The 15,262-nt window shown below is 43.6% G+C and overlaps 1 protein-coding gene across 1 annotated transcript; it reads left to right on the plus strand.

Annotated features, from left to right (window-relative positions):
• Positions 1 to 3,053: 3,053 nt before the first annotated feature.
• On the plus strand, positions 3,054 to 13,704 carry LOC124116464 (transcription initiation factor TFIID subunit 10-like). Its single transcript, XM_046477804.2, has 4 exons — positions 3,054 to 3,253; positions 7,407 to 7,471; positions 11,568 to 11,679; positions 12,037 to 13,704. Exons 1-4 carry the CDS (start codon positions 3,122 to 3,124, stop codon positions 12,124 to 12,126), a joined length of 399 nt encoding a protein of 132 aa, XP_046333760.1. The 5' UTR covers positions 3,054 to 3,121; the 3' UTR covers positions 12,127 to 13,704.
• The last annotated feature ends 1,558 nt before the right edge of the window (positions 13,705 to 15,262 follow it).

Raw genomic sequence — 15,262 nt, forward strand, 5'->3', positions numbered from 1 at the left:
CGTCGCTGTACACATAGAGAATCTCACCCGAGTGTCTTTTGATATCAAATATATCAACACGAGTTGATAAAAGCCTCGGAGTTTTTTTCCACTTTTATCAACGAGTGTTGATATATTTGATATCAAAAGACATGAGGGTGAGATTTTATTTATCATCCAACATCATTCTTCCAACTGTTTTAGTTTGTAGACAGTAATATGCAGTGCCTAAGTGTAAAAAGTGCTGCTAACAGCTTCAGTAGCAGAGCCATTAGTGATGTCATTTGATTGTGACGTCATCGGTTACCATGACCTGCAAAGTATTGTGATGCAATTTCATTGCAGCGATATCTACAATGTAGATATCGCTTGATCTCACCCGAGCGATATCTCCTGTGGGTTGGTTGGTTGGCTGGTTGTTTTACGCCGCACTCAGCAATATTCCAGCTTTATGACGGCGGTCTGTAAATAATCGAGTCTGGACCAGACAATCCAGTGATTAATATCATGAGCATCGATCCATGCAATTGGGATCAATGCCATGCTTCAACCAAGTCAGCGAGGCTGACCACCCGATCCCGTTAGTCGCCTTTTAACGGGATCGGGTGGTCAGGCTCGCTGACTTGGTTGAAGCATGGCATCGATCCCAATTGCATGGATCGATGCTCATGGTATTAATCACTGGATTGTCTGGTATCTCCTTTGGGAGCCAGTTTGGGATGATAAAGCGATATTAGCGCTAGGGTGATGTAACTCCCATGCATTGACATAGACTTACGACATTCTTAGGGCTAAGGTTGTTTTTTACAACCTCAGGCAGGTCAACAGAAAAACAGGAAAAACAGACAAGTGCCCAAACGGACCAGACGATTTGGTCAAAACGGACCAGTAAAATCAGATTGAAAACACAAACAAGTTTCCCAGTTTTATACACTTTGTATTCATTATTCTGTTACTAACGTGATATGCCATTACACACATACATGCATTAACTCGCATGAGGTTTGTGTGTCATGACAATGCTTACATGTATATACACTTTCGTTGACATTCGTGCACATACACGCTACTTAGAAAGGCTGCCAACGGTTGTTTTTTTTTTTTGTCCGTGCACCATATGTCATTGCCGTATACAACAGTCAAATCCACTGATTTTATCCCGACATCTAGACTTACGCCCAGTCTCTGAAAATATATAATTTTTGATAGAAATAAATAACTTCATTTAAACTGAAAAGGAACTCCAGTGAGAAAGGTGATTCAGAATCTAAAAAAATCTAGACTTGCTTCATTTAGGACTTCTGGCGGAGGGGGAAATAATACCCGATTACCCGACGTCCTACAAGGACGACTGCACTAACGCTATTAGTACATGGCATATTACCCCCATGGAAGGGATGTTTTTTCACATTTGAAATATTGGTTGACCCAGTTGGGAACATTTCTGTTGATGCCGGATCTGTACTGTCCGCCTCGTGTCGATAATGTCTGCTGGGTCTCTCTTTTTGGTCTTCAAAGGGTTTTGTGCAGTATGTTTTGAGCCTGACTCACGTTTCCTACCCAAACACATCCTCGGATAATAATTAGAGAATAACAAACGAGATAGGAGGAATTATCCCGCGTCATACCCCTTACATTGGGGTCTGTTTCAGACATCTGTCTCCCTTATAAAACAACCACAGCCTGACGTTTACAACGCCTGCATGTGTGACATGTTATGTAGTTAATAGGATGATTATTGGAGCTAACGTTACACTGTAGACCTGCATGGTTCTATTTTATTCACAATGGAAATTAAGCCCGTTACCGTGGAAACTGATGATTCAATCGGAAATATTTATACTGTGCAGTAAGGCAATTTGTCTGCAATACGACCTGGCCTTGCTTCGTTGTTGCCAGTAAGCTGCACTGCCTCCGTGGTCTAGTGGATGGAACGTCTGTCTGCCCGGAGTGCGTTTGGTCGGCGGTTCGATCCTCCGGCCACGTCATACCAATGACATAGGCGTTAAGAGATTGCACTTGTTGATTCCCTTCGCGGCATTAAGGAGATACTAAAGGACTGGTCGGCTCGGAGTCAGTATTCTGTGTCTGAGTCGGGAGTCCATGTTAAACTGCGGCATAGTATGTGGGCTAACTCCATAATCAAACATTTGTTCGGACTTGTACTAGCACGCACACACGCACACGCACGCACACACGTACACGTATACGTCGCTATAGATGTGCAATAATCATGAACGCGGCGTTAAACCCCACATCATCTCGCCATCGTTACGAATAATGCGATATGATGGTCATCCATTAAGTTTGGGCTGGGGAGGGGTTGGTTGTCGAACACCCCAGGAGCCGCCGTAGAATTATTCTTTTTATTTCTTACACGGGTTTCTTACGTCGAAGGCCAATTAGTATGCCGAGCATCGAGAAATAGCGCCATATATTATCCGTATCTATTCTAGGTTGATACTTGTCATCATAAAATGGCGAAAGTACATACTGGAAAAGTATATTGTGTCCTATTCTTGTTCGGTTGGGAGTTTTGTCAAATAATGTCAAAGAAATTTATTAAACCTTAGTAAAAAGTGTTTTTTCCCCATAGATTGGATGGTTATTTTGTCGGGGAAAGCCGAGAACAGTTTTAACGTAAACTGCCACACATCAAACCTGCCCAAAATATTTTTAACCCAAGCCGCCGAAATACCCTCATGTATAAGGTCGTCCGAAACCCAAGCCGCACGAATAATATTTGATGTGCGATGTTTTACAAGAAAATCCACAATCCAACTGTCTTTCGTGCCCAGATGGAGAAACATTACATGCACTCTTAATACTTCGTTTTTTTCTTCCCTGAAAGTTATTACAGTTACTCATTGTCACGTACTTTGTTTGGCAACGTAGGTTTTACAACTGATGCTTATCACAATTTTTAGCAATCGATTTGCACGGGGCATATTTTATAAATGCACCGCTTGTGCGCCCTCTGGGGGCAATAGAATCCAAGGAAGGTAACCCGTATCACTATCGGAACATCGCTTAACAATCTTGTGGCCCTTTGAAAATAACGTCAAAGTAGAGATCTACGTAACTGCCCGAGATTGTCCGACTGCTTTGAACCTTTGAACAGAGTTATCTATCTTGATCCAAAATGTCTACCGATGAAAATTCTGCTACGAGTTCTCAGTCTCAACCGGGGACTGGGCCCCCTCCACCGGAGGTTAAAACGGCCGGAATTCCGCTGAGTGATTTTGTACTTCAACTGGAAGATTATGCGCCAACTGTAAGACATAATTGTATTACGATAGTAGGTTTTCATCTGACCAAATAGCCGGTCCCTGTGACATGTCAAACTTTAATTTCAAAATACAGTTATACACCTCTAGTTTCAGCAACCCGGATAAAATACTTTGTATGTATCATAACCCTGCACTAGTTTTTCAACTATGCCCCAATATGTAATATAAGACGTTCTTTATATGTTATATATGGGTATTTATTGTTTCATGTCGATTTTTTTTCAACGTGTAATTTGAGAAAATAGTTGATCGGTTTTCAGCTGTTTTTGATCATTAGGATTTTTGATACCGTCAAAACGGACCATGATTAAATGAGATTATATACTTCATGTGGCCAGCAACATAGGGAAATTATCCAGGCCCCTGAACATGCTGAAGCAGGATAATGATATTATTGAAACACTGGACACATATGTATAAACAGGTAAGGTATATCACTCGCCATCTTGGCTGAAGTTGAAATCAACTGTCTCGTTTAAATTAAACTGTTAAATGGAAATGTATGCATGTCATATTCACAATACCTCCCTACCTCCCACATCCGCACTACATGCCACAAACCTTCATCTTTTGCAATTTATTGCCTATATCTGATGATTTTATTGAAATATTGGCTCAATTGTGGCCTTTGATCATGGTAGTAAATAAAATCTCCTGGCTCAATGGCATCGAATGCTCTGATTTGTTAAATATCACCATGTGTGTTTGTTATGGTGGAGTGTAGACCAATCAGAACGTTGGCCGGCATTGAGCGCAGATTTTTTGTTTGCTTCCGTGACTGACAGCTGCTATATTGGCTCATTTGGGGCCTATGATCATGGAAGTAAACAAAATCTCCGTGCTCAATGGCATTGGGCGCTCTGATTGGTAAATATCACCCTGTGCGTTTGTTATGGTTGGATCGCAGACCAATCAGAGTGCATGACACTATTTGAGTGCAGAGATTTTGTGTACTTCAGTGACCGACAGCCATGATTCATGGCCAATATCGTGGCGGTCAACGCCATTGAGTGCAGAGATTTTGTTTACTTCCATGATCAAAGGCCACATTTGATATAGGTAATAAATTGAAAAATAGAAGGTATTGTGAACATGACATGTTAACATTTCCTTTCAATTTAAATGATACAGCTGATTTCAACTTCGGCCCAGATGGTGATTGACATAAACTGTCGATTTTCATTTATGGGTCTGTTGTTTCAGTAATATCACTATCCTGCTTCAGGGGCTTGTGTGGAATCATTGTCTTTCTGTATGACAGGGCGGTCGGGTAGCCTAGTGGTTAAAGCGTTCGTTTGTCACGCCGAAGACCCGGGTTCTATTCCCGACATGGGTACAATGTGTGAAGCCCATTTCTGGTGTCCCCGCCGTGATATTGCTGGAATATTGCTAAAAGCGGCGTAAAACCATACTCACTCACTCACTCACTCACTCACTCACTCACTTTCTGTATCACTATGGGGGCGGTCGGGTAGCCTAGTGGTTAAAGCGTTCGCTCGTCACGCCGAAGACCCGGGTTCGAAGTGTACACTTTTACTGATACTATGCAAGTTGAACCAGTGTGCAAATGAACCCAGAGTCAGTGTATAGAGAATCTCACCGAAGTGACTTCCATTAGTCAACATATCAACAGGAGACATTAAAAGTTTAAAACTCTGAGACTTGCAGAGGACTTTTATTAAACTTTTATTGACAAGTGTCGATATATTTCCAAAGACTCAATGGTGAGATTCTATTTCCATCCAAAATCTTTCTTCCAACTTTTTCAGTTTGTGAACAGTAATTAATTTCATTGTCTGAAGTGTAAAAAGTACAGCCAACCAGCCTCAGATGTGGCGAGATCAGTGATGTCATTTGATTGTGATGTCATTTGATTGTGATGTCACAGTAAGCAATGACATCATTATGGTCTGCAGTGCATTGTGATGCAGTCTTGATCTCACCCAACACTCATCTCCTTTTGGATGATAAAACATACAACATACTTAATTAAGGATTGACTGTGTATTTTTTTCGGTTCATTGAGGTATGAATCGAAAAACAATTTGCAAACTGTATGAATCCGCGTAGCGGATTCTTACAAAAGTTTGCACATTGGTTTTTCGATTCATACCTCAATGAACCGAAAAAAATAGACAGCCAATCCTTATAATTAAATTTGACAGCATAAAACATGTTTTATCTACAATAGTTTAACCAAAAACAGTTGTATATATCAAAACAGACAAAAATGGCGAGATTGATAAACATTCCAGGTGTAGGAATATATACTGTGGCGTGACATGAATCAGGTGATTGTTTAATTTATGCACATAAATTGACACGCCTACACTGTCAGTAACCAATCAACGGAGAGCAGGATCAAAACAATGTTCATTGGACCTGTCAGTTAAGACAAGTGGCGAAAAGAACTGCAACAGTCAGACTGTAACGAACTGGAAGAAATATGTCCGAGAGAAGGCGGCTGTTTTAAAATTACATGGTCAGTTACCGCCAGATTAAAACATTACCTCCTTGATTACAGTAAAACACGGTTGGAAAAATGCTAGTTAGAAAGGAAACCCGAAGCCATGAAAGTTGAACCGAGGCGAGCAGAAAAAAAACAGGCGAGCGAGCCTGCACGTTTGCTGTTTCATTCATTCTCGGCCTTCGGTTTCAAAGGTTTGTTTTGACAATGAATATGCATGAAAGTCGCTAAATGTCCTGTGCATGACGATACACGTGAGCAGAAAGAGATCCCTCGGCTGTAATATTTGGATTCCCCGACATTCCGAAGTAATAAAAGAAGTGCGCCTCGGTGGGCGTGGCTTAATTTTTTTACATTTATTGGGAAATGAATGCAATAACACGTGACCAATTCAGCTAATCAGAATGCAGGAATTTCCATGAACACAACAAAAATTTTAATTATTGTGGGATGAAAGGGAAATTAATGTGACACTAGCTGAAGCCATTTACAGATATTGTGAACGGTGTTGGCTGAAGAGCGTGTTTTTGCGTCTTGGACGCACAAATATGAGTTTGAACGCACCTGCGTAACGTGTGGATCTCGTGGAGGCAGTGACTGGACCATTATTAAATGGCCACTGTGATTGTAAATCAAAGACGTACGTCTTTGCGTAAAAGTTATATATTGCCAAACAAAACAGCAAAACATGTTGATAAACACTTCCGTTTGCTAAATCAAACCAGTTTTATTATCCTCACCCTTCTTACGACAAATACCCAAACCGGTTTCTTGACCTATATCTTTTTCGGTTTTGCATTTTTTAATGTTCGCTATGGTCCGTAGGTTTGCTTCAGCCAATCAGGTGCCACATAATAAGCCGCTCGGCTATATTCGTAATTCGTAATCATGATGATACTAACAGGCCATGAGGATCATATTCATAATCATATTGATCATGTCTGTTAAGGAAATCGAACCCATCATTGTCAAACAAGGGAAGTAACTCATCATAGTGACTTGTGGCACCTAAGACTACAATGCATAATCCCCCCCCCCCCATTTAATGAGAGGGAATCGGTTTTGAAGTTGGTTATTAATAAAATGAAGTCTTTACTTGAATGAGATATTTAGGAAATGTTAATCAGGTTATCCTTTATTTTTATAGACATAATCATCTGGTTTTAGTTGTATGTCAATATTATCATCAGGGTTAGCGTAAGTTTTGGTTAAGCAAATTAACTAGAGCAACTATACAGATAGATGTTGTCTAAGCGAAACCTTAAAACTGAGTTTTGGTTTATCATGTCATGTGTCATAATTTAGTCCTGGGCCCACTTGCACAAAGCGATCTTAGCGCTAAGACTATCGTAAGCCCATGTTAAAGTATGGGAGTTACGATCATCTTAGCGCTAAGATCGCTTTGTGCAAGTGGGCCCTGGTGCAGTCGGGGACATGGGTTGACCAGTTACCTTTGCTGCTGTGATATGCTCTGTGTCCCTTAGACATGCCAGAAACTTGATCATCGGTTTGATTCCTGTTCACCATGATTATGTGGCATCATTTCAGATTTCATCTCGCATCAGCATCGGCGGACACAGTGATGTGACCTAAGTTCTGTTCAAAGTGCCATTAAAACCAACTCACTTACTTGCAATATCTTTACTTCATTGTTGTTATTTACATTTCAGATACCAGACTCTGTTACCGGCTTCTATCTCGGCAGAGCAGGTTTTGAGGCGTCAGATCCACGGATGTGAGTACTCAGTAGGCAAAGGCATCAATAGTTTATACCCCATGGGGATTCCGCGTTAGAGTTGGTCCTCAGTAAGAGGCGACTAACTAGATTGTGTGGTCCCCAGCAGCATTGGTCATTGCTCATAATATCAATCACTGGATTGACGGTCCATACTTGATTGTTTATAGGCCACTGTCAATTAGATAGGATGTTGCTGAGTGCGGTGTTTTACACACAAACAGATGAATAAGTGCTTTACGAGTCAGGAAAAATGCTGAACATTGCTGTTATAGACACTACGCATGAAGATCTGGGGTAGAATAGGTCTTCAGCAACCCATGCTTGCTGTAAAAGGTGACTATGCTTGTCGTAAGAGGTGACTAATACGGATCGGGTGGTCAAGCACGCTGGCTTGGTTGGTGCATGTCATTGTATCCCAGTTGCGTGTATCGATGCTCATGATGTCAATCATTGGATTGTCTGGTCCAGACTCGATTATATAGCTGGAATATTGCTGAGTGGGGCGTTAAACAACAAACAAACAAACAAATATTATAGACACCTGCAAGGGGAATCTTGCTTAGAATAGGTCCCAGCAACCTATGCTTGTCTCTTTGTGGGGATTCTGGGTTAGAATGGGCCCCATACCAATGCTTGTCTCTCTCTGTCAGGATTCCGGGGTTAGAATAGGTCTCAGCAACCAATGCTTGTCTCTCTGCGGGAATTCCGGGCAGAATGGGCCCCCAACCAATGCTTGTCTCTGTGGGGATTCCGGGTAAGAATGGGCCCCCAACCAATACTTGTCTCTCTCGGGATTCCGGGTAAGAATGGGCCCCCAACCAATGCTTGTCTCTTTGTGGGAATTCCAGGTCAGAATGGGCCCCCAACCAATGCTTGGCTCTGTGGGGATTCTGGGTAAGGATGGGCCCCCAACCAATGTTTGTCTCTTTGTGGAGATTCCGGGTTAGAATGGGCCCCATACCATTGCTTGTCTCTCTCTGTCAGGATTCCGGGTTAGAATAGGTCTCATCAACCAATGTTTGTCTCTCTGTGGGAATTCCGGGCAGAATGGGCCCCAACCAATGCTTGTCTCTTTGTGGAGATTCTTGGTTAGAATGGGCCCCCAACCAATGCTTGTCTCCCTGTGGGGATTCTTGGTTAGAATGGGCCCCCAACCAATGCTTGTCTCTTTGTGGGGATTCTTGGTTAGAATGGGCCCCCAACCAATGCTTGTCTCTTTGTGGAGATTCTTGGTTAGAATGGGCCCCCAACCAATGCTTGTCTTTGTGGAGATTCTTGGTTAGAATGGGCCCCCAACCAATGCTTGTCTCTTTGTGGAGATTCTTGGTTAGAATGGGCCCCCAACCAATGCTTGTCTCTTTGTGGAGATTCTTGGTTAGAATGGGCCCCCAACCAATGCTTGTCTCTTTGTGGAGATTCTGGGTTAGAATGGGCCCCCAACCAATGCTTGTCTCTTTGTGGAGATTCTTGGTTAGAATGGGTCCCCAACCTATGCTTGTCTCTTTGTGGAGATTCTGGGTCAGAATGGGTCCCCAACCAATGCTTGCCTCTTTGTGGAGATTCTTGGTTAGAATGGGCCCCCAACCAATGCTTGTCTCTTTGTGGAGATTCTTGGTTAGAATGGGCCCCCAACCAATGCTTGTCTCTTTGTGGAGATTCTGGGTCAGAATGGGCCCCCAACCAATGCTTGTCTCTTTGTGGAGATTCTTGGTTAGAATGGGCCCCCAACCAATGCTTGTCTCCCTGTGGGGATTCTTGGTTAGAATGGGCCCCCAACCAATGCTTGTTTCTTTGTGGGGATTCTTGGTTAGAATGGGGCCCCAACCAATGCTTGTTTCTTTGTGGGGATTCTTGGTTAGAATGGGCCCCCAACCAATGCTTGTCTCTTTGTGGAGATTCTTGGTTAGAATGGGCCCCCAACCAATGCTTGTCTCTTTGTGGAGATTCTTGGTTAGAATGGGCCCCCAACCAATGCTTGTCTCTTTGTGGGGATTCTTGGTTAGAATGGGCCCCCAACCAATGCTTGTCTCTTTGTGGAGATTCTTGGTTAGAATGGGCCCCCAACCAATGCTTGTCTCTTTGTGGAGATTCTTGGTTAGAATGGGCCCCCAACCAATGCTTGTCTCCCTGTGGGGATTCTTGGTTAGAATGGGCCCCCAACCAATGCTTGTTTCTTTGTGGGGATTCTTGGTTAGAATGGGCCCCCAACCAATGCTTGTTTCTTTGTGGGGATTCTTGGTTAGAATGGGCCCCCAACCAATGCTTGTCTCTTTGTGGAGATTCTTGGTTAGAATGGGCCCCCAACCAATGCTTGTCTCTTTGTGGAGATTCTTGGTTAGAATGGGCCCCCAACCAATGCTTGTCTCTTTGTGGAGATTCTGGGTTAGAATGGGCCCCCAACCAATGCTTGTCTCTTTGTGGGGATTCTTGGTCAGAATGGGCCCCCAACCAATGCTTGTCTCTTTGTGGAGATTCTTGGTCAGAATGGGCCCCCAACCAATGCTTGTCTCCCTGTGGGGATTCTTGGTTAGAATGGGCCCCCAACCAATGCTTGTCTCCCTGTGGGGATTCTAGGTAAGAATGGCCCCCCAACCAATGCTTGTCTCTTTGTGGAGATTCCGGGTCAGAATGGGCCCCAAACCAAAGCTTGTCTCTTTGTGGAGATTCCGGGTCAGAATGGGCCCCCAACCAATGCTTGTCTCTTTGTGGAGATTCCAGGTCAGGATGGGCCCCCAACCAATGCTTGTCTCTTTGTGGAGATTCTTGGTTAGAATGGCCCCCCAACCAATGCTTGTCTCTTTGTGGAGATTCTTGGTTAGAATGGGCCCCCAACCAATGCTTGTCTTTGTGGAGATTCTTGGTTAGAATGGGCCCCCAACCAATGCTTGTCTCTTTGTGGGGATTCTGGGTCAGAATGGGCCCCCAACCAATGCTTGTCTCCCTGTGGGGATTCTTGGTTAGAATGGTCCCCCAACCATTGCTTGTCTCTTTGTGGAGATTCCGGGTCAGAATGGGCCCCCAACCAATGCTTGTCTCTTTGTGGAGATTCCGGGTCAGAATGGGCCCCCAACCAATGCTTGTCTCTTTGTGGAGATTCTGGGTTAGAATGGGCCCCCAACCAATGCTTGTCTCTTTGTGAAGATGGCGGGTCAGAATGGGACCCAAACCAATGCTAGTCTCTCTGTGGAGATTCTGGGTTAGAATGGGCCCCCAACCAATGCTTGTCTCCCTGTGGGGATTCTGGGTCAGAGGGGGCCCCCAACCAATGCTTGTCTCTTTGTGGAGATTCTTGGTTAGAATGGCCCCCCCAACCAATGCTTGTCTTTGTGGAGATTCCGGGTTAGAATGGGCCCCAAACCAATGCTTGTCTCTTTGTGGAGATTCCGGGGCAGAATGGGCCCCCCAACCAATGCTTGTCTCTTTGTGGAGATTCTGGGTCAGAATGGGCCCCCAACCAATGCTTGTCTCTTTGTTGGGATTCTTGGTCAGAATGGGCCCCAAACCAATGCTTGTCTCCCTGTGGGGATTCTTGGTCAGAATCGGCCCCCAACCAATGCTTGTCTCCCTGTGGGGATTCTTAGTTAGAATGGGCCCCCAACCAATGCTTGTCTCTTTGTGGAGATTCTTGGTTAGAATGGGCCCCCAACCAATGCTTGTCTCCCTCTGGGGATTCTTGGTTAGAATGGGCCCCCAACCAATGCCTTCGTGGTCTAATGGTAGAGCGTCTGCCCGGAGAGCGGAAGGTCCGGGGTTCGATCCCAAGCCACGTCATACCAAAAGACGTTAAAAGATGGTACTTGTTGTTACCTTGTCTGGCACTCGGCATTAAGGGGCTAAAACAAGGACTGGTCGGCTCGGAGTCAGTATACTGTGTCTGATTGGGGCATCATGTTAAACTGCGACATGGTATCCCAGTGAGCTAGCACTATAAATCAGCATCAGTCCAGACTAGTACAAGCAGCCACACACACTAACATGCATGCAGGTCGCTTTATAAGTGCAATTATCTTTGACGCGACGTTAAACCCCATTTCACTTCACCTCACTTGTTGTCCCAGTTTATCAACACAGAGATTTCTTTCGTTTGTTTCAGAATCCGTCTCATCTCTTTGGCAGCCCAGAAGTTCATCTCGGACATTGCGAATGATGCTCTACAACATTGCAAGATGCGGGCCTCAGGTCAGAGCTCCAAGAAACAAGGGAAGGTGCGTCACTTGTCTTTCCCTCTTAACCATGTAACCATGGTAATGGAATCCTTTTTGAAATGCTAGTTTAATCTTGTGGACCTAGTTCTACAAGTGATCTTAGCGCTACGACTGTCCTGAGCCTGTGCTAAAGTATGGGAATAACGATCCTCTAATGCTAAGATCGGTTTCAAGGGTGGGTCCAGTGTTTATAAAAGGGAGGGGTCAGATGCAGCATTTTTAAAAGGGAGTCCAAAATAAATATCAAAATCCTCCCTCAGTTTACTGCCCACAACATTTGGTTTTAAAGGGGCAGGGGGGACCCCCCTACCCAAGAGTCTTCCCACTTGTAACAAAATCTCTCCTTTTTTTTCCCAGGACAAGAAGCATATTTTGACAATGGAAGACCTGACACCTGCGCTATCGGAGTATGGAATAAATGTAAAGAAGCCATGCTACTTCTACTGAAGACCATGGCAACAGTCACGCTTGTGTCATTGTACTGTCATTGCTCATGGAACGTTTTCAAGGATCGTTGACTTTTTTAAATATTTCGGGTTCTTCCAGGTGCTGAGTGACTAACAGACAGAGATATATGCATGTCTCTTCAAGACGTTGTTGAATCAAAGGTACTCTTCACAATAATTTGAAAAGAGCACGGATACTGTTGAAAAGTCTTTGATTTCATACTGTTTTGGTGAACTAGGTTAGAACGTGCAGATGGTACCCTATTCTTTAAGTAATTCCTGGAGATGTTAGTACCAGTAATGTGTGTATATTTTGAAACCTGAAGGTCATGACCTTTGATCTAACGTCAGTTAAAACAGTGTATAAGTATCTGTATTTACCTGGAATGATTGTAAATATTTAGGGGCTTGTGCCATGTTTGGTGATGTACGAGTTACCACTAGTCTACGTTCAGGGAAATACCATTGCATCATCCATCCTAGGTATCTATTCAGCTGGGACTATCACATAGCCTCTGGAAATCAAAGCCATACTATTTATTGGGCTATATTTCTATTGCTGTCATGGTATGCTACATTTTCAATGTTATACTACTAAAAACATTTAAGGAACATTTCATATAAGGATTCTTTCATATTGCTGAAGTTAATCTGTCATACAACAAGTACAATGACAGATTCCTTTCATAATCCGAATCGGGTGGTCCTTTATTTTTTTTTAGTAGTTTTTTTCACACTGGTTCTTAATTAGTTGCTCTTGTGAAATGTTACATCATGATGATTGTCTTTGTTACCATGGTAACGTGATGCTCTGGTGAGATGTAGGTACTGCAGTTACCATGGTAACTGGATACACAAGAGTTGCAGATTCATCTGTCGTGTCAAATTGAACCTCCATCGAAATGTAGGTACCTGTGTTACCTTGGCAACTGGATGGGTGAACGGTACTTGTATTACCATGGCAACTGGATAGGTGAACGGTTCTTGTATTACCATGGCAACTGACATCCAAGAAGGGCCGTTGTTCCTGAATAAGGTTGTATATAGTTCAGTGGTTGTACAGTGGTTGTATCAACCAAAGTTTGCAGGTGTTCACAAGGCAGTTGCCAGCACCAGAAGATGCAGGTGTTCCAACTAGACAGGGCTGCACCTGAGACTTCTCAAAATCTACTTTTTTTCTCCTATTTTCTACACGAGTAGTCGAAAATGAGCAGTGCATTTCATGCACAGATATTTCAACCAAATCTCCCCATGTTACCATGGCAACTCTCATCAACACATGTCCCAAGTAACAACGCACCTGCTGGGCACCCTAGACAAATTAATGAAGTACTTTAAAAAAATTCTTGCTGTTCATGTCGTTCTTTGAGTCTTACTAGTACCTGTAGTTGACTAGCACCACCAAGCCAAGCCTGCAGCGGCCTGACAAAATAAGTTGATTTCATCATTGGTAGGGGGCAAGGGTGGCCCAGTCGTCTAAGGCGCCATGATTCGCTGTGCAGAGTTGCGTCCCTTGGGGACACCAGAAACCTAAGTTTGTTGGTTCGAATCCCGGTTTGCCCCGATTATGTTTCTAGGTTTGTCAGCACCATACCCGTCCTCGTGGGTTTCACCAAAGTGGTAAACGTCAGAGACCTGCATCACTTTGGGCTTTCCTCCCACATTAAGCTGACACGTCGTGATATAACTGTAATACTGTTAAAAGCGGTGTTAAACCCAACTCACTCACTCATTCACTCATCATTGGTAAATAGTAGCTGAGCGAACTGAGTGAGTGCTGTACTGCTGTGTTCATACCATCTCAGTAACAGTGGAGGAATGGTAGTCACTCATGGATTTCAGACACAGGGGGTCATTTTTGTGAATTGCTCCCAGTTGTTCAGCTCAATTTGTTTTACAAATATTAGCCATTGTCATTCTTGATATCTGGGCACAAGCTCCTCACAGCAATAGCTCGCTCGCCCGTTCGCGGAGCTCTCTAGACTATCGCTGCCACCAGTCTAATCTCCCCACTGTGATAGGTGACCACAACCATGCTTGGAGTTGACAGAGCGTTATGTTTACAAACAAGTGATTAAATTCTTTTCTTTGTTTGTCAATTTGAATTTCTGTTTCATTACAACTATCATGTGATTGGTACAGTAAGAATGTAATGGGGAAGTAAAGTGATGTTCCGTTACTCTGCAATCCCGAAACAATCTGATTATACAAACAAAAAAGTAAATTCATCTGGAAAACACGGTCAGTCATAAACCTTTTCAAAATGTACTATGGTGACATTCCCAAAGATATACACAAAGTGTAAGCGTTTCTACATTTGGGGTTAGAGGGCAAATTTCAAGGTTCTTGTAACGGCCGCGCCCACACTGGTGGCAGCGATGTTACCGAGAGTGTAACGAAGGTGTCACGCGCTCGGAAGGAGCTTGGTCAGGGCAAGTTGAGGGGAGGTAACTCTTCAGGTATTAATGTCCAAACATACCTGTAGCGGGAGGATGTGAAGGTGTTGATGGCATCATGGACCTCTGATTGTCTTTTCATAGGGTTTCCATTGTTAGGGTCACATGTTTGCTTCATGTTTTATTTTCTATGAAAATGACTCATTTCCTGTAGATATGATGCAGATTTCAAGCTGAGGTAGATTTGGTGCAGAATGGGTTGGGGTAGCCTAGTGGTGAAGGGTTAGCTCATCACACTGAAGGCCAGAGTTTGAAGCCCCACATGGGTTCCATGTGTGAAGCCCGTTCTTGGTTTCCATCAGGGTTATGTGGTTGGAAACTTTCTAAACTGAGTGAAAAGCAACCCACTGGTACAAAAAGAACATAAATTTTCTTTCAACAGAATGTGAATTTGTTGGCACATTGGACCATGTTGATTCTGTTCATCTGTTTGGTGTCTTTGTCGATCATCCTAAACTGGCATCCACATGAGATAGCATTTTGTTTGAGATAAAAACTGCATCACAATGCATTGCCGACCATTATGACGTCCTCAGTTGCCGTGATGTCACGATCAAAGGACGCACCCAATCTCTCTGCCACTGAGGCTGTTTATCTGCCCTCTAGACCCCGGTTAATTGCTGTTTACAAACCGAAAAAGATGGAAGTATGATTTCAGATGATAAATTGCATGTCACCCTC

The sequence above is a fragment of the Haliotis rufescens genome, unplaced genomic scaffold, assembly GCF_023055435.1.
Source record: "Haliotis rufescens isolate VD_foot unplaced genomic scaffold, xgHalRufe1.0.p SCAF_42, whole genome shotgun sequence".
In the NCBI taxonomy this organism is placed as follows: domain Eukaryota; kingdom Metazoa; phylum Mollusca; class Gastropoda; order Lepetellida; family Haliotidae; genus Haliotis; species Haliotis rufescens.

Coding starts and splice junctions, on each gene's coding strand:
- LOC124116464 (XM_046477804.2), top strand. CDS start 3,122: ATGTCTACCGATGAAAATTCTGCTACGAGTTCTCAGTCTCAACCGGGG. Junction 3,254..7,406: donor TGGAAGATTATGCGCCAACT/GTAAGACATAAT, acceptor TTTACATTTCAG/ATACCAGACTCTGTTACCGG. Junction 11,680..12,036: donor GCTCCAAGAAACAAGGGAAG/GTGCGTCACTTG, acceptor TTTTTTTCCCAG/GACAAGAAGCATATTTTGAC.